The sequence below is a fragment of the Geospiza fortis genome, unplaced genomic scaffold (assembly GCF_000277835.1).
Source record: "Geospiza fortis unplaced genomic scaffold, GeoFor_1.0 scaffold16, whole genome shotgun sequence".
Taxonomy (NCBI): Eukaryota; Metazoa; Chordata; class Aves; order Passeriformes; family Thraupidae; genus Geospiza; species Geospiza fortis.
Genome location: NW_005054302.1, coordinates 13236302 through 13255423, shown reverse-complemented (window position 1 = coordinate 13255423; position 19122 = coordinate 13236302). Strand labels below are relative to the sequence as shown.

Here is a 19122-nt window from a genome sequence, read left to right as displayed (position 1 = left end):
TGGTATGACAGTCATCCACAGGGATCTCAGCAGGCTGGAGAAATTGGCTCAGGGAAGCCTCATGAGGGTCAGCAAAGGCAAATGCTAAGTCCTAAGGCTTTGCAGAAGAAAACTTTGGGGTCATGGTGGCCAGCAAGTGGAAGATGAGCCAGCAATAAGCCCTTGTGACAGAGAAGACCAACAGGCTGCTGGACTGTGTCAACAGTAGGTCAAAAAAAGTGATAATTTTTTCTATTTCAGTACTTTTGAGGTCATCCCTAGACAAGCACATCCCATTTGGGGCTTTCAGCACAATGACAAACTGGAGCAAGTCCAGAGGAGGGACACAAATATGACCAGGGTATACAAAAAGGACTGAGGAGCTTGGGTTTGAAAGGGCTGGAGAAGACTAAGAGGATATCTAATTTCTGTTTACAAGCACTGGTTGGAGTGTTTGTAAAGAAGCCAGATTCTTGTCAGAGCTGTACAAAAAAATGATGAGGGGCAATGAACACAAATTGCATGTTACAAAATTCCAATCAGATATTAGGGAAAAAAATGCACAAGAAGATGAGAAAACTTTGGAACAGGTAGTGCAAAGAGATTGTGGATACCCATCCTTGTATATACTACAAAGTATTTGGCTGGACAAGGCTCTGAGGAACCTGAAATAACATAAAACTTGGATCTAAGTTTGAAATCACCCTTTATTTGAGTGAGGACTAGCTGATGTCCAGAGGACCCTTCCAAACTAATGCTTTCAATGGCTGTATGTAATTTCTTGTATGAAGCAGGAATCCAGAGATGCCTGCTTCAAGGATTCACCAGACTTGACAACTTTGTGAGACTTTTAAGTTGTCTACTTTCTGTTTAACACTGTGAACAATTAAGTGGAGCAAAGTTAGAGGAGGAAGAGAAAGAGCAGGAGCTAAAGCCTTCTCATGTATCTCTAATCTTATGTGCTTCAGAGCCTGCCCTTGTACTTTACTGGGAAAAAGGAAGAAGTGACAATCAATTTTGTCCCTCAGAGCTGTAATTGAAGCTGTTGCCCCTTGCATGAACCCAGACAGAGCTGGGAAAGGACTGATGTCATCACCCCCTTAGAGGAAGGAGAAGCACTCCCTCAATGGGAGCTCCCACACACGGGCACTGAGAGCCAGCTCCTGCCTAGATCCCAGGCTGATGGCTTTCAGAATAAGCAATCACCTCATCCCAGTTGGTGGTACCTGGCAGGCATCCCGCTCAGCATCAGCAGGCTGGCTCCAACTGGAAGGGGTCTGAGTCACCTTCATTCTCTGGGATTAGGATGGATTTGGAAATACAGTCATTTGTAGGACAAAAAAAAAAAAAAAAGAAAAAAAAAGTAGGCATTAATATTTTAAACTGTTTTTCATTTTGTGTAGGCCCTGGGGCAGCAACAGGGAGGCCTAAAGGATCTTAAGGGAAGCAATTTATACCTTTTTTCTCTCATCTCATCTGGATGTGTATGTGTAGGCACACTGCATCCAGAGTCCCACTAACCAATGGTCAATGAGTTTAATTACTATAGCTCAGGCCTCATCTACCTTGCACTGCTTGTGCCTAAGATGTGTTTTTAATTCAACATACTTAAAACATTGCCAGCTCAGAAGTTGGAATAATTCAGGCTTCAGAAGGTCTGTTCCTGTCTTGCTTGAGTAAAATTAATCAGGCCTGCATTAAGAAGGCTTTGTATAATTCTCATTAATCATTTAAGCACCACTTACATTGAAGTCTAACACTTTTTTAAGTAGGTGAGTCATGAAAGATCATCACGTTAGAAAAGAGAGAGTCTAAGGTAAACCCAAAGAACAGGAGGGTGTAAGTGAGAAAATGCCACTTCCTACCTTTTTCATATCATCTGAGGACACAGAGGGATATATTAGAGTGGGTAAATCAGACTACTCATTCCAGATTCAACTCTTTTATCTCTGACATGACTCCAAGACAGAGTTAACTGAGTAGATCCACATTACTTCAGCATTCCAAAGGTCCTCAAAACTGATTTCTGACTACAACCCTAGCTTGGATTTCCCTTTTCTTTCTGACAGCTCCATAAAAAAGCCTAAGCAGGTGCTCGCTTCCTTCAACTCATTGCTTGTTGTGCAAAAGCTCAGCAGGATTTCTTTATTATCTACTACTGAGAAACCACTGCCAGCAAAATGCTTTATTTGAGAATATAACCATGTTTTACTACAAAGAGGTAAAATCCTACTCTTTCAAAAGGCAGGATTTCAAAGAATTTTCAGGGGGCTTGACATCTCCTAGGCACTGTAACATGTGTCTAATTGGGGAGAATCAGATAAGGTGCATTTTATGACAATTCTGTTTTACAGCATCCTCCTGGATTTGGTTTGCTGCTCTGGGGCAGTCATGACCAGGAACTGTCTGAAGCATTCAGCTATGACCTATGGCCAAAAGAAAACAATAAAAAATAGTCTGCTGCTTCCCACTCAGAATATGCAGTTTAGCTTTAATATTCTCTTTTTCTTCTGTTTTTGAAGAAACCTTTCAAACTCACCAAGAAACCTTTGCCACTCACTCCAGTTCTGCCAAGAAAACCTCCATTCAGGCCCCTGATGTGTGATTTGCCACATCTCCTGGCCGTTTTTTGACTGCTGAGTCCCCTTCCACTTTCAGAGAGAGCAACTTATCCAAAAGAAATCTGTACAACATCAGCTTCTTATCATGGCCTTCATCGGCCCATCTTTATAAAAGTCTGAGGGCTCAGTTCCTCCTTTCAATACTTCAGTTCAAAAACGTGTCCCTGGGGTTTTTTTCCTGTGCTTCTCTCTCCACTGGAAGCTTTTGGGGGTGGCAAGAACACCTGATCAGTCTTCTTGTAAAGGAGTATCCATATGCCCTTCCCTGAAATGCCTTTAGCTTCTGTGCTTCTAAACCCTCTTCATGAAAATGTCTTTGAGCAGGTCCACGCATCCCACTACACCAACCACATTTCCCCAAACCAGGATCTTACTCCTTGTGTCAGATAGGAAGAAGCTGCTATACACATTGCCAAATATTGTTAGATAAGCAGCAGATGCAGAAACAGCACTGGAAAGTTTGCTCACAAAAGAACCAGCATTGTGTGAAAAATAACACTGATGTTTCTTTCAGTCTCTTTCAAGTACAAGTGAGGATGAGCCCAACTGACTGCAAATAATTAAATCAAACATTGGAAATTTCTGCATGTTTCAAACAGGACTAGACAAAAGAAAAGATGAAGGGACTCAGAGGAGAACTGGTTGTTTGTAGACACTTGGGAAGATCCTGTCCCTGTCAAATGGGCAAACAGCCCTCCCAAAGGTTTAAAGCAAAGTCAGCATCAGACTGGGATGCAGAGTGCATCCCTGTGGGCATTGAGCAATCCTGCTGACTGCTGAGCCTCTAAGGGCCTGGAGACTTGTTTGCTATAACCCAAGCTTTGCTGGTGTCACTTCTCTGTGACACTGGAAGAGTTATGTTAACCACGCTAGGGGAGAACAGATCTGTTCTCAGATTACTGCAGAGTTAGCATCCACAGAGAGGAAAGAAGCTGGTTTACCTTTATTTTTGTGCATGTAGTAAAAAGTATAACAATAGAGGGAAAATGCCAGGATCAGCTAATCACCACCTGGCTCATGAAAACAGAAAGCCTTGCCTAACTGTTAAAACGTCATCATTGTTTTAGCTAAATTATAGAAAATTAATGGAACTCTCTAAGTTACCTGCATAATCTAAAGCATATGATCCATCTTCTCCCTTGAATGTTTCTTCAATGAACAGCTAAATTCCTAAAAACAATGGAGACTCACTTTTCAACTCAGATGGCTGAGTTTTTGTTTATATTTTTAAATGCTTCTGTATAAACTCTAAAATTGGTCAGACATCTGACTACTATATACTAAACAGTCCTGTGATATTAACCACCACTTCTCATGACAAGGTAAAGGTTAAATTTGACTTTCCTAGCAGTACTTACCCTGAATATCATCATTGAATGTACAGTATCTGTTGCGGTATTTATTGAGGAGACGAAAAGCATTAGCATTGGCAAAATCTTCAAACTGGATCAGACAATTCATGCCATACCTGCAAATTAAAGGGCAATTTAAAATGGATAAATATATTTATACAACAGAGGACAAGATATACACCTTTTACCAAGGCAATGTAGCTAGACACTGTAGTGCAGAAATAAAAGCATTGTGACAGAAATGCAGCACAGCAACAGCAAACAGGATCACACCCATCCCAGGGTCCATACACTGAGAAATGTGGAGTCACCAGGACACCAGGATTAAATTGCATTCATAATTCAAGGGGCTTCTTGATATGTGTACTTATATACCTATATGTACATGCATCTGTGGACTTTTGGTATGAGAAATTTTCAGTGGTGCATTTGCAGAGGAGCTTCTCAAAGCAAAGGAGACACTCTTTGTATTGCAGCTGCCACACTGCATCACAGCAAATCTGACTGCAAAGGGGACACCAGTTAAAGGGACACCACCAGGGGCCCACTTCAACTCTAAGTGGCCAAGAGAAGAGAAAAAAATCTGCTTGTAGGATCCCATGGAGTGAGTGTTTCATGGTGGGACTGGGTGGTTCATGGTGTGATTTCATAGCCACACTTCTGTGCTTTGAAAATGTTTTTCTCCACTGAGTTGTTTAGCAGGAAACCAGCAGGCAATGACAGCTAGTGACCTGCAGAGTGAAAAGGCAGGAAATAATTGCAAACTTTCCATGATTGTCCAGTAATTTCCAGCAATTTCAAGGAGAAGTGTATAAATTGGGTAATATTCAGTCTGGTCCATATGTATACACATTCAGCAGTTTGTATGACTCTAGGCTGCATTAAACCTTTGCAAATAAAATCTAAAAGGGCCATAATTACTTGTTTCTCTCTCACACATAAATGTGATAGGGCAGTGAGAGAAACTCAGGGAATGAGTAATGCAACTATTAGTAACCTCTGGGCTGCAGGCAGGTGAAGGGGCTCTAAATAGCTGCACTTTGTTAGATGTAGCATCACCTTACATATCTTCTATTCAGACTTTCCTCCTTTGCCACTGAAATCTGACGTAGAACACCCCTGCTTTAGTGTAGAAACTGATACTGGATGAAACATACTCCATTTGAAAACTGAGGCTTCTGTCATGAAAAGGTCTTTTCATGGCACTCACAGTGTGGGCAGTCAGGCCCTTGTAGAAGGGCCTTGATTTTTTTATTATTATTATTTTCCATTTCAATTATATCTGTCAGTAAGGAGACAGGGATAAGCACATGCATTATGCTCCTTTATTTTTCCATTCTGAGAATCTCTGACTTGATAAACCCCCTGGTCTCAAAAAGGGACAAGTGTTGGCTCTAACACTTGCTTCCCATTCTCTGTGTTTGCTCTTAGAAAAGGACCACAATGGGAATAGAGTTTTTAGTAGGGCCTGTAGCAACAGGACGAGAGGTAACAGGTTTAAACTAAAAGAGGATGAATTCAAACTAGATGTAAGGAAAATACTTTTTACAGTGAGGGTGGTTAAAGACTGACACAGGTTGCCAAGAGGGGTAGTGGATGCCCCAATCCTGGTAACATTCAGGGTAGGGGTAGATGGGGCTCTGAGCAACCTGGTCTGCTTGAAGGTCAGCTTACTAATGGATGTTCCTCGTATTCATCATTTGGATGCGTAAGGAAAACATGGCTAAGAGGGAGATGACACAGCATCCAGAACATCTGCCAATATCTCACAACAAATAATTAGCAAATCTTTATGCAACTTCAGTTGCTATATAAACTATTTATCTAACACCAGTCTTATTTATTGATTTCACCAAGGAAGTAACATTACTGACTTGCTTAACAAAACTAGTGATCTCAGCCAGCATTAATGTACGTGTGACCAGCTCTGTGAGCTCCTTCCTCACTTCACATTTGTGGTCTGCAGCAGGGGACAGTGCACAAGTTACTTCTATTTTCATCTTTGATCCCTGTTTATTAAGCAGAGCACAAAAGAAGTATGGTAGCCCATAAACACTTCATTTCTCTTTCTGCCCCTCAGTATGACAGGACAGTGCTCATCTCACTAAGGTATTTTTTGAAGATGATTGTTTCTTTTTCACTGCAATACATCTATTGAGCTTTCTGAAGTATGAACTCCATTTTTGAGCTTATGTGGGCCTTTGAATAACGTGAAAACTAAAGTTTTCATTCATAAAGACCACAAATTGGTCATGGTAAGACCTAATGACTGGATGCTTTAAATGAAAGAACTAAGTATTTCAGATTCACAGCTAAAGATGGGAATCTCAGATCATGATCTTAGTCCTCAAGGGCTACTCACCTTACTGAAGTTTTGAGAGAAATTGAAAGAACTTGTGCTACCCAAAGTCACTGAAATTAGAAATCTACCAGTTGATTTTGCTGCTCTTTTCTAGTGGTACTTTGGCAGCTGCATGCTGTGCTCCATCCAAGGGTGACCAGAGCAGGTTAAGGGTGAACTTAGCAAGGAGTTTGAACAAACCAGCTGCTGGGGCCACGTGCAGTAAGATCTTTGTGAGCATCAACGTTATGAGTCAGTTCTACTGTCCCCCACAGCCAGCATCTCAATATTTGTGTAATTCTTTTCATCCCGAAGGAATTCAGAGCTCTTTACAAAGAATGTTTGGGTTGCACCCAAAAGTAAAATGAGTAAAATGTAGCCAACTTGGGACTGGAGCACAGAAGTCCTTTAATATGCAACAATGCTAAGAAAAGGTCCAGCTCAGGTAAGAAGGTGGAGAATACTTGGTACAGCAAAGGAAAAGGGTGTCCCAAGAGCTGCTACATGTATTGGAATCCAGCCAATAAAATGCAGTGCAGAATGGGATTTCTTTCACTACCTTTACATAACTAAAAGTTGGTTGTGCAATGCCCAGCTGTATTGCCCACCTGGACAATTCTGACTGCCCTCTCAGACCATGGAGAGAAAGGACATATCCAGTAGCAACTTCTTTCAACTAGTCTGAGTGAAAAATGGAAGTAGATGACATTTTTGGAGATGCCTCTTTCTTCAGAGTGTCTCTGAAGGCAGACTAAGATGACCAACCTAAATTTAGGTATCTAACTTTAGACACCTAAATTAGGAGAGGTAATCTGTTATTATCTAATTATCACAGTTGGGAAGATCTGGTTGGGAGCATCTTAAATATACGTCATGCACTTTAGGTCACTGGCTTATCAGCCTTTCATTGTAATACTATGCTGCCCTTCAATGTTTGCAATTTCTTTGTTGATGTCTGCAGAAACTGCCCTGCCCCATCCCTTGTGTATGGTGACCAAGTGGTCCCCTGTCAGCAAGCACAGAAGTACTCCATGAAGTGAATTATACTGGCCAGTTTCCCCCCATCACAGTGTTTTAAAATGAAAACTGATTTTGCAAAATTGTGTTTAATTGGAAACACTGTATTTCCCACTAAGAAACCAAAATTAATGAATTCCTTTGGAGGAATCATTTTTAATGAGGATTTTGTTGAACCTTCTGTTCTATTTAATATGAGACATCTGATATGAATGCAGTCCCAGTTAGCACTCACATATTTGCTGTCTACAGGTGCAGGATGCCTTTTAATAGAAAAAGTGTTCATAAAGTGAGTATTTGAACAAGGATTTCAGAAGATCCCTTCCAAGCATTTAAATGTTCTTAAGTTTGAAGCAAGAATTGATGTTGGCCCTTCACAGAGATCTTCAAAACTGCTGTGATAGGAAGAGACTCTTGAGGTCAGCCTGCTTGGCTTGTTGTCAGTTCTCATAGATTCTTCCACTGATCCATGTGACTCATCTCCTAACTTTCAGCTGAGAGCCCTGAAGGAGATTTGGAAGCAGATCAGCAGGTCACATCAGGACTGAATGTCTTCCAGTCTAGGAAAGGCACAGCCAGCTAAGGTTGGCTCTCTCCAGCAATCTCATCCTGACTGTCAATGATTAATCTTCTCTAGAGCATTCTATGATCTTCTTGGCATGGGACATGAGTAGTTAAACAGCCAGGATCTGACTGCCTTTATCTAAAAGGAAAGCTTAAATTCACACTATGAGGATTTCAGACTGACAAGGTACATTGAAACCGAGCAAGTGTCATGGTCCAGTGCGGTTTCTCCCATTTCTCAGTTCTTTATCTCCCTTTCAAAAAAGGGAAAGTTGTATTTTTTGAATGGTTTTGGGCTCAAAGTGTTGCCATTCCTCTTGAGCACACTGCAGTTTGCATATTGTGGGATCTCTGCAGTTCTACGTCACCTTGTGGAACTGGAGCTTTCCCCTCAGCATGAGTCATTCTTACATCTGTAGGCTGTCAAGAAGGATCCTTGGACAGAGGTGTTTTTGAAAGAATTCAGACATGCTGAAACTTGTAACTGGTTACACTACAAGAGGCATTATTTAATACTGTCACCATGTCTCCTGCTGGCTGCCAGACCACCGTCTGGGGGATCCTGTTCTCTGCCACCTCTGGAATTAATTTACCCATTTTATAGAATTGGAAACAAAAAGATACACTTTGTCAGTTCTTCCTCATCCAAAAAAATTCACCAGTCTTTCAGGCAAAGATTATACTGCTGTCTCATTAGTTTGCTTATTTCATGGTTTTGTGCCACAAATAATTATGACCCAAATTCTGGCTCTCATACTTTGCAAAAATCTTCCTGTGAAAATAGCCTCACTGGGAAATGCTTTACAGAATGGTCCCATACACTCATTTTAGTCCAATCTCCAGCCTTTGCTAGCAAATCTTGTACAAACAGTACTTTCAATAAAACAATACACTATTGATTAAAATAATAGTACAAACTGTCATCCTAATGAAGAATGACTCTAGGAGCTAAACACATATAATATAATAAGCCTTTCGTAAAAATTATCACCTGAAAATCTGTATTAAGGATTGATCCCTTTTCCTGGGAAACACACAAACATAGGATTCATGCTTTGTTTATGGCTGTATTGTTGCTCTGGTACTGTTACTACCCACCTAGATCTACACAGAACCCCATGGCTGTTCCCAGAGAAAAGAAGCTCACAGCAAAGTCTGTATCCCCTGAAGAGAATGATACACATTTCCCTTGGATGACCACCTGGAACAAGTGGTGAAACAAAAATGTGGAACAAAAGACCATGAATTCCAGAAAAGGAGCAATGATTACATTGCTTTTAGATTCACTATTCAAGAGACTTCTCAGTTGCCTAAACAATCTCAATATGCAATTTTCTCTTTCATCCTCTTTTGTATGTACCTCTTTGAGTTCATTCAGACTCATTATAAGCCATGAGGTCAGAGAGGAAAAAATTAATGAGGCAGCAGTTACCATTTGAGAAGCATCTGACCAAAATTGCCCAAGTCAGAACTTCAAGGGTGGCCTGAGGACCTGTGCAGTGCCTTTGCTGACCAGTATCAAAAGGGTTTTTTTTTTGACAATGAGGAGGGAATATAATACATTCTCACATGCATGCATGCATGCAAAAAAAATGTATTTGCAAGAAGATCCTGTTCCTTTATGGAAAGAATCATCAGAAAGAAGTTCCAGTCCTTGTTGGAATTTAAAATTTTATAGCACTGTTTTCAGCCATTCATGATGCAAGGAATCTGCTTTGAGGAGCTGCAACTCCTTTCCATAGTCTTAGATAAAACCAGGCAGAGAAGAAACAAATTGTCCTTGCCCTTGTCATCTTATTTTTGCTGCTTGAAACACCAGCAACCAAATTCTGATTTCCAAGAAAAACTAAGTTATCTGTTAAGAAGCCCATAATCAGAAAAATATCATGCTTGGCAAGTGCTCAGCATTTAAGATTGGAAAAAAAAGTCCACTCAAGCAAGTAAAACAAGACTAGAACCTGAGTCTCTCTGGTGTCCTAAAGCCAATCTTAGCATTAAATTGTTACATGATACTTGCCAGGCTTCTCATCAGACCAGCAGTGCTCTGCCATACAATTCCTGGTCACGGGCTAGGCGTCAGTTTGGTGAGGCACCTCCTCAGAGGCCAGCTGGGAGCAGCCCTGTGGGGAAGAACTTGGGGGTATTGGTGGATGGAGAACTGAATATGCTCCCAGCCCAGAAAGCCAACTGTGTCCGGGGCTGCAGCCAAAGCCATGTGGGCAGCAGGGCAAGGGAGGGGATTATGTCCCTCCTGAGACCCCACCTGGATCCAGCATCCAGCTCTGGGGACTCCAACACAAGAAGAATGTGGACCTGTTGGAGCGGGTCCAGAGGAGGCTGTGAAGATGATCAAAGGGCTGGAGCATCTCTCCTACTGAAGACAAGCTGAGAGAGCTGGGGTTGTTCAGCCTGGAAGAGAGAAGGCTCCAGGGAGACCTTGGAGCCAATACAAACTTAGGAACTCTGGGTCCTGGGTTTAGAAATCCCATGCCAGGGAGCTGCATCACAAACCCAACAGGACCCGCTGCCTACCTCACCATCATCTTAGGCTACAGATAATTTCTAACATTGGGGGAGAGTCTCACTGGGTTTCTGCCAACATAAACACAGGCACCGTGCTCTGAGGCACAGAGCCTGCTGTGTGGATTCAGGGAGTGCTGTGTCAACAAAAGCACCCCTTGAAGCACAAACATATCAGGAAATCCCAGAATTGTACATTTTGGAAACTGGGGGATGTGCTAACGATTGCTGTTCTTAGTCATATGCCAGGGCATCTGCTATGAGCTACTGTTAGAAACAGGATAAAGGGCAAAATGAAATTCAGATAGATTACCAAGTTCTTGGGGAAAAAAGAATCTTGAAAGTTCATAGTCAACTTTCCTTATATTCTTTTTAAGGAAAAATCTCCAAACAACTATCTTGCACATCCAAGCTCATGACATTGAAGCACTAAGACCAGCACTAATGGCTGCTTTGAGCATTCTAGTGCTTTTATGCAAAATGACACCATCCTGCTTGCAGTTGGCAAGAGGAGGCACTGCAGCTGGAGCTACAAGGCTTCTCAGGGGCAGGCCAAAAGCAGGAGATGCAACCCTATTAGAGCTGACTCTCAGATGTAGCCTTGAGCTACCCTCTGGCACACAACAAGGAAGAGAGCCTCACTCTGTACCTTCTGCACAAACAGAGCTTCTCCAGCTGCATCTTACTGAAACTGCTGTGGTTCATCTGGCGTAGCTGGAAAAGCCCAGACAAAAGCCCAGAGCAGAGGCCTGACATCTGTAACTGTGTTACCCCAAAGGATTTCAATTCATGGTAATAAAAGCTACAGTGATCCCTAGCAGCACATCTGGAGCTCAGTCATTCCTCAGTAGCAGAAAATCAAGCTAATGAAACCTAAATATTGTTCCTTGACTTAAAATATCATCCAGCATCTTAAAGCAGATTATACATGCTGGCTGATGATCTTATCTCACATCAAGCCAGGACAATGGTCAGCTGGGGTGGCTCTTCCCATCTCCATCACTTCTCCCTCATTAATGGTGTCAGAGTCCCTCTGGCCATGGTAACTGGAGCAGATGGGCAAGGAGAATATCCATCTTGTATTCCACGAGGGCTGGGTCTGGTCTACATGATGTCCAGGCACTAGTGATGGTGTGCAGGCCTCCTAACAGACACACAGATGCTAGGGAGTGACTTTGAGGATGAGCATGTGTGAGGGTTTTTTTGAAGCCCATCAGTGCCTAGATACTGGTGCCTAGAAAATAAAATCTAATCTTTCAGGACCAATTAGCCAAGTTAACCAGAGCATGTGAAGAAATACCATGGGGGTGTACCTGTACTGGTGATTTTGTTTCTGGAAAATGCTGGTGAATTTGTGATCCATGACCCTCAAGAACTGCTGAAGCAGAGGTGGGTTCTGATTGTTGAAGAGCCCATGAGACCTGACTTGGTATGTTTGTGGGTAAAAGTACTGGGAAGGCATTAGGCAAAGAGAAATCAGGTATGCAACATCCACAAGGAAAAAGAAACTCAGCAGAGGTATCTTTCTTTTCCCATCTGAGAAACTGAACACTTGATCTCCTGATACCTCCTGTGCTCTGCCCTATGACACAGAGAGCTTGTTCCGCTGGCCACTCTTTTAATAAGCACTGATGGGAAAGGAAAGGGGAGTGAAGTTATGACAGGTTAGTGAGGCTTCTGTGACACGGTTTGCTGGCGTGGGAAACTGCATCTCGTAGAGTCTCAGGCTGCACATTCCCCATCTGCCAGCCAGTGACTGAGGCTAGAGCTCTAAATGGAGGCTGGAGTTCTGGGACAGGTCTGGCCCCTTGGAGCATGATGAAAGCTACACAAGCATTAGTTTGATCAGATATTCAAGCCCCAGAAGCTCTGGGGTTTATTCTGATTATAATCCTTGGACACTTTAGGTGAATACTTATTTCAGCCTAAAGAAATGTACCAGGTTAAGAGCAGGACTGACTTTTTGCCACAGTAACTGAGCAGATGGAAAACTGAAGCAGAGTGCATTTTCCCATGTGAAGCATATTGCTGCTCACTGTGAGAAGACAGCAGTTTGTCAGTCTGCTTCATTCAGACACAGGTAGGCTCAATAGGCCAAATTTTGCATGTAGCTGCTTCCCAGGAGGAGTAAAAGGCATAGCTTAGAGCTGTTGCTAAAAAGCTTAGTCATTTTACATGTTTCACATGTTTTAGGTGAAAGAGTAATGAATGGTGGTTTAGGCAGCAGGAAAACACAAAAATTTATCCAGCTGTTCCAGAAAAAGCTTTTCTTCCTAAAATTGCCCAGGGCACCCCCACTTTATTTCAAAATATTGTAAGTGCTAATTCTGAAGCCTCTGGCACATGCCTCATTTCATTACTAGGTGGGCACTATGAGACAGGAGTCCTTTCTATGACTCTATGGATCTCCAGCAGCAGAAATGTGACATCTGTTTGATATTATTATTCCATTACAAGATTAAATCTTCACTCCCTTGGCTTTTTTGTGGGCTCCAACACATTCCACTTCAGTGACAAATGTCTCTTGAGCCAGCAGTGCTTTGACAGGGTGGGAGGTACCCCTGCAGAGGAACTGACAAATGGTTTCCATGAGAAGTTAAAGTACCCTCAGGAAGCAGACAGAATTTCTGCATGAATATCAAGTTGAAAAGGAAACCCCCAAATTGCAAGGGATTTGTTGCAAAAAACCAAGCAACTGAATTTGCATGTGACATTACAGACTTGCATAAGACATTGCAGCAGCTCATACTCACAGGTTGCCTCAAAAGGAGAAGCAGACTACAATAAAGCAGCATGTTCTTGACCTTCTGAACAATTTCTGCTTCCTTTTGTAACACAAGTGAGAGCTCCTACTGGGTTCAATCCAATCATTCCAGTGGAAATTGGAGAACAAATGAACCTGCTTCATATGAGTTTGCCAAACCCAGGTTAATAGCAGGATTATTCACTAGCCCAGAGTGCATAAGGATCACACCCCAACAATGCTTTAAAGTATGCTCGTGGTCAGGATGATAATATAGGGTAATGGCTCCTTTCACTCTAGGATCTCCAAATACTTTACGGATGTGAATGGAGAAGTGCAAAGCAGAATTTCCCAGCCCCACTTAGCTGAGAACTTTCAGAGGCCTTACTGTGTTCAAGGAATTCATCCTGGTTAAGGGAAATAGAAAAGCAGGGACAGGGGCCTCAGGAACTTGATTACCAATACTTGGATGAAAGCATTAGACATGACTTCACAGCCTCCCAAGATAAGAGTTCATTGTTTCATGGTATTCTCCCTTCAATGTGGAGATTAGCTCATGTAAACTAAACACAGGAAAATAACAGCCAATCCTTCCTCTCCAACAGCAAGCACAGAAAAGGCAAATTGTCTTCAGTGGGTGCAATGAGCTTTGCATTTAACACCACAAGCATAAATCTCAGAGCCAAATTTATGATGGCTGAGACAATCATCTGCTTTCTCATTCTATTGTTCCCATTCTATCATCAACACCAACACTGCAATACCCCCAAGGTCTACTGGCCAGAAAAAAAGCAGGATAGGGTTTCCCTGAAGGATTAATTAATGACTTCAATGAAAATAAACAAAACCCCCATAAATCAACCCTGATGACTTTTAAATAGTTTCTACTTGTCTCTTGTGATTTCCTGGTTGTGTTTTACCAGCTTTGTAGCCTCTAAGAATTTCTTCCCACTAGATAATGCACAAAGCATCTAACATAATACTGCAATGTAATCAAATGACATTTCAGTCAAGATTCTTTATCAAATATAAAGAAGGTTCAGTTGTGACTGGATAGCCCTCTGCATTTCTGTCCCTATTTCCTTCACCACAGCCACCAGGGCAGTCACACCGTGTGTAAACCCATCCTTGTCAGTGGATGGGCAGGTGCTGTGTCAGACACAGCTCGGGGTGCCTCCTGCTTCCAGGAGACAGGGAACTGTGAGGTGATGACACATGTACCACCCGCTCCCTCCCCTTTGTGCAGGAACACACACACATACAGCTGCCTGGAGACCAGAGGGAGGGTCAAACATAGCTCCTTCCCTGGGAAGAAAAGACAGGCAGCAGCTTGGCAATTAGGCAGAGACTGCAGCTCTCTGCTACTCCTTATCAGTATCATCTGCGGCTTTAAGAAAGGCAAAAAAAAAGCTGCTTAGGAGCTTGTAGTTTTCCAAATATGAGTCTTTTTCCGTTAACAACTGAGCTCACGTTCCTTCTTATAATAATTTCTTTGGTTAGTCATGGAGATTTTAATACATTTTCTGTTATTTTTCAGAGAGAGGTGCACAGGGCTGAGGTGTAGTTCTGCTCTTCCCATATTAAACTTCCTGGTACATCAGAGACACTCTATCCCAGTTAGTGAGTATGAAGGGAAGTATGCAGCTGGTCTGTCCCACACTTGAAAGGACAGTGCTTATAATACTGGCCTTCTCACTCCACAGACTTAAATGCCAGCAGGAAAATTCCTATTTTTGACAAAGCCATAGAGAGGCAGTCTGCATACTCCACTCTGTGTGAAGGAACATGCCATTTCCATTTAGATGATTTCTTTCACAATGACAAGAGCTAGAAACTTCCTTTCTAAAGTGTAAACAAACCAAAGTTTAGGTTCTGACTATGCTGAATGAGGCTCATAAATACAAGACAGAGGCCAGATCCAGCCCACAGGACATATGTTTGACACCTCTGGCCTACGTGGATAGGAAATGCTTATAAATTGTCAGTCCCATTTCAGTTCTCTGGAGACAAATATTTTTGACACAGAGTGTTCAAGCACAAAGAGTCATTTGCAGACCACCCAGGAGACTTGCATTGAAATGACCTTCCTTTGCTTGGATGATCAATTATACTGATGTTTATTTCAGGAGTTGCAACATTTGTTCTTAAATGGAAGCAGCCCGGAGGAGCCATGTATGTAACCCCACTTACTTGTTGGTTACTGCCTGCATAAACTCATCCATCAGCTCGTCGTACTGTTTCCCACGAACCCTCTTGTGTTTCAGTCCAATATACAGTGGATCATTCAGGAGAGCCTAGGACACAAAGCAATTCTGTTGACATCTTCTCTTCTGCAGATGGACAGAGATTTATGTCCCAGCCTACCAAAAATTTTTGTCTGATGAAGTCATATTACTTTTACTTACTATGCCATCTCACATGTCTCCTCCCAATCAGGAAGTGTTTCTGTAGGAAGCTATGGCCTATCTTTTAGCATAAATAAAGTCAGAGGGATGCAACAGCTCTTGACTGCTATAGGAAATGGAGCTCTGCATCCCCAGAACACCGCTACCAAAGGCTCTCTGCCGAAGTGCCTCACTCTTAGTGAATAAAACTGACCCTGTGTGGGGGTGTTCACTGTGCGTTCCGTTCTTCATTTTGCACTGAGGGCAGAACAGCTGTTAAACACAAACAGTGCTTTGTGCAACGAAGACCACCTGATGTAACTTGAAATGATGTGTCATTTAGGCCTTTTAGGTGACAGCACAGACCACAATCAATGATCAGATGGCAGACTGTTCCCAAGCCCTGAATCTGCCTAGCACTCACCTCAGTTATCTGGCAGGTATAAAGTAAAGGTATTTTCATACAACAGATTAATTTATATTTTGGTTCTCAATAGGAACATAAAATCAGGCCATTCCTCCAAGGTGTTAAGTCAAAATCCACAAGTCACCTAAAAAGGATTGGGTCAGAATGGAAATTACAGGACAAACACTGGCAGAAGGCAGGTGGGCCAACACCTCTGAGAGTCACTGCAAAGGAACTCGCCTTCCAATTTCAGGAACCAAACTATCCACATGAGGGGAGCATGAGCCATCTCAAACTTACTGTCCTGCAGCCATATAGCCCTAAATATTGGCATGCTAATATCAGATCTGTTTTTTACAGTCACAGCTGTTTTCCCTTAGAAGGAAAGATGAAAGACGTTTTCCTGTAAGTTTGATACATTAGGCTCTGCAAGGCCACAAAACAGAAAGGAGACCCATTTGCATAACTTCCCTGATTGCTCCTACAGCACAGTGTGCTCTGGGCCCTGTCCACAGAGCACAAAATTCTGCCACAGTCAAGCTGAGAGATGCCAGGCTCTGAAAAGAGACTGATTTGCTGAAAGTGTAGACAAAGTATTATGTGGACACAAAGACTGTTAGGAGGATGAGTTGGCAACTGATGCTAAAAATATAATGGCTGTATTTACTGAGTTCTACCTGAGGTTCATGTGTTAGCAACAGAGTCACCCTTGGCTCACCAGATGTTAATGGGCAGAGATGAACAGGATGAATGCCTGTAAGAGGTATCTTATTAATGCACTGATAAACAAGTTTACCTGTGGGGCAGGATGCTCCTGGGATGTGCTTAGGGTTCAGTTAATCTGGGTTTATGCACAAGAGAAAGCTATTAAATAAATAAGCAAATAAATTATTTATATATTATTTATATGGTGAGGAAATACATTGTTCATATTGCTGGAAAACAGAGGCTTCTATATCTTAACTCCAGATGTGGAAATTGCCATCACAGAGAAGTTCCTAAACACATAAATTACATCTAATCTTGGGCAGAAGAAAAAGGGTCCAAGACTGATTCTCTTAAGTCCCTTCTTCTGATGCCATCTGACCCTTGCAGAGGCCTAAAAATCATTGGTGCCACTTTAGATTTTAGTGTCCCCTGTCAGCTGAGACAGAAGCAAGATGGACATGCTCCATCAGATGCTTTTTATGGGAAGGGCACTTTTACCCAGGTCCCTCTGGGAGAAGCTCCGGCTGGGAGGCTCAAAGCACTGGTGGTGTGCAGATCAGCACGGAGGACAAGGAAGACATGAAGGATCCGAAATCAAGTTCAATGTTCTATTGACTGGAGACTGCAGTAAGTGAGAGACTGAGACTTAATTCCTGCTTTAGCCTTAGTGGGTCCAAACTCAGAGTTCTGCCTTTTCAGGAAAGACCATGAATCAGGCTGAGATGAGCACACCTTGTATTCTACAAGTCCATGACAGGCTATGCTAAAGGGGTAACATAATCCTGGGGCCAAAGACCAAAGAGGTAATTGAGATTCTCAAATGTCAGTTATGGGCACTGATTTTGCATTCTTTCATTATTTTCAAGGGTCCAATGTGAGAAGCTTGGGGCAGGACTGAAAGAGGTGTAGAAAATCTAGCTGTCCAGTGAGCCTCAGCATGTCTGAAAATGTCAGCATTAATTTGTCTTTATACACAAACTCAAAGCTCTTATACCCCAGATTTTTCATGTCCTTCAAGAAATGTGTGTTTGGTTTGGGGTCATGTGAAGCACAAGTACATTTTACAAAAATGGACAAGCCCAGGCCATCACAAATCGCTATAGGATATTAATTTTAAAAAGACATCCTCACAGATGTCTATTCTGGCATTGCTGAAATGTTTCACTTTGGCCTTTCTGAGCCAGAGTCATAAGGCAAGAATCTGCAAACAGATGGAGTCCTCTTGCTTGGTTATCATGTGCAGTAACATGTGTAATCTAACAAAACAGTGACATTAATCATTCCCAAACCACTCACCAGGGATTCTCATTTCTGGAATATAGTCATCTCTACACAGACATGAATATCTGCCTGTTCCCTCACAATTACCAGAGGAAGAATCATTCTGGGACCTCCTGTAGGAAGCCTGTCAACTCACCTTGCCATGCTGAAAGGTGGAGCTGAGCTTTCAGCTCCAGCTGGTAACTTTGAGACTCTGAGTCTTCTCATCAGGGGACCATGAGTCTATTTAGTGTTTATTTCAGTTCTCCATAAGGAAAAAAGGTTCTAATGCATCAAACCAGAATTAAACTTTCCCATTTTTCTGCAGTGCTGGTCTAGCCATCATCTCATTTTGGATGTCTCCAGCTTTGTCCCCAACCTTTAAGGAACTGGCCCCAGTTAAGCGCTAATTTTGATTCTTTCTCCCCCATGTCAGATTTATGAAAAATTGTCTTACCTCGTTGTCTGTGCCAACATCCAGCAGCACAGGGAGGCATTGTTGTGGGTCAACTCCACCACAAGCTGTGTACAAAGCGAGCTTCCCAACTGGGATGCCCATGCCGTAACTTCCTAGGTCTCCTAAACCAAGAATCCTCTCTCCATCTGTCACCACGATAGCCTAGGAGGATCAAAAGACACTGTTGTATGGGGTTGACAAGGCTCTAGAAGCAAAACCAGCTCCACTGTTTCCACACTGATGCCCCTTTGCAGATGCACTGTGCTATGGATATTTGCTCCTTGTCCACGACAGCATGTTAATTAGCTGTCAGCAACAGGAGGCTGCTCATTTTTGGGGGTAGAGAAAGTGTGGTTAATAGGAAACAGCTCACAGTGTGGGACAACAGCAGCTCTGCTGGAGAGTACTTCAATTCACTGTAACAGAGCCCAAGCAGCATGGCTTTTTGTGCATTCCCAGCTGTACTACAAGAAGTATCACAACTGAGGTCTTGCCTTGATTTTTTCATCTTTTTTTCTAGAAGAATAAACTGTGCTTAGGAACTGCATCTGTGGAAGAAATATATTTCAGTGTCCTTCCTTATTCAACATAAACTATACACATATTTGAACTTTTTGCTATTTGCTTTTCCTTTTGAGTCAATGTGAAGTGTTAGCAATGAGAAAGTCTCTTTTTGGGTGGGCTCCATCTGGTTTTGGGTGTGTGCTCACTTCTTTACCACGCCCAGAGGATGCAGTTGGGATTGAAAGGCAGTAATGGGAATAGGGAAA

At 42.4% G+C, this 19122-nt stretch overlaps 1 protein-coding gene across 1 annotated transcript in view; it reads right to left on the bottom strand.

The window, feature by feature from the left end:
- The window catches only part of ME3 (malic enzyme 3), an 85806-nt gene that overhangs the window by 12955 nt on the left and 53729 nt on the right, over positions 1 to 19122 (bottom strand). Inside the window, exons 5-7 of the mRNA XM_031066025.1 lie at positions 18353 to 18514; positions 15328 to 15431; positions 3959 to 4068 (exon numbers count right to left, since the gene is read on the bottom strand). Of these exons, the coding sequence (XP_030921885.1) occupies positions 3959 to 4068; positions 15328 to 15431; positions 18353 to 18514 (376 nt within the window). The remainder of the gene's footprint in view (positions 1 to 3958; positions 4069 to 15327; positions 15432 to 18352; positions 18515 to 19122) is intronic.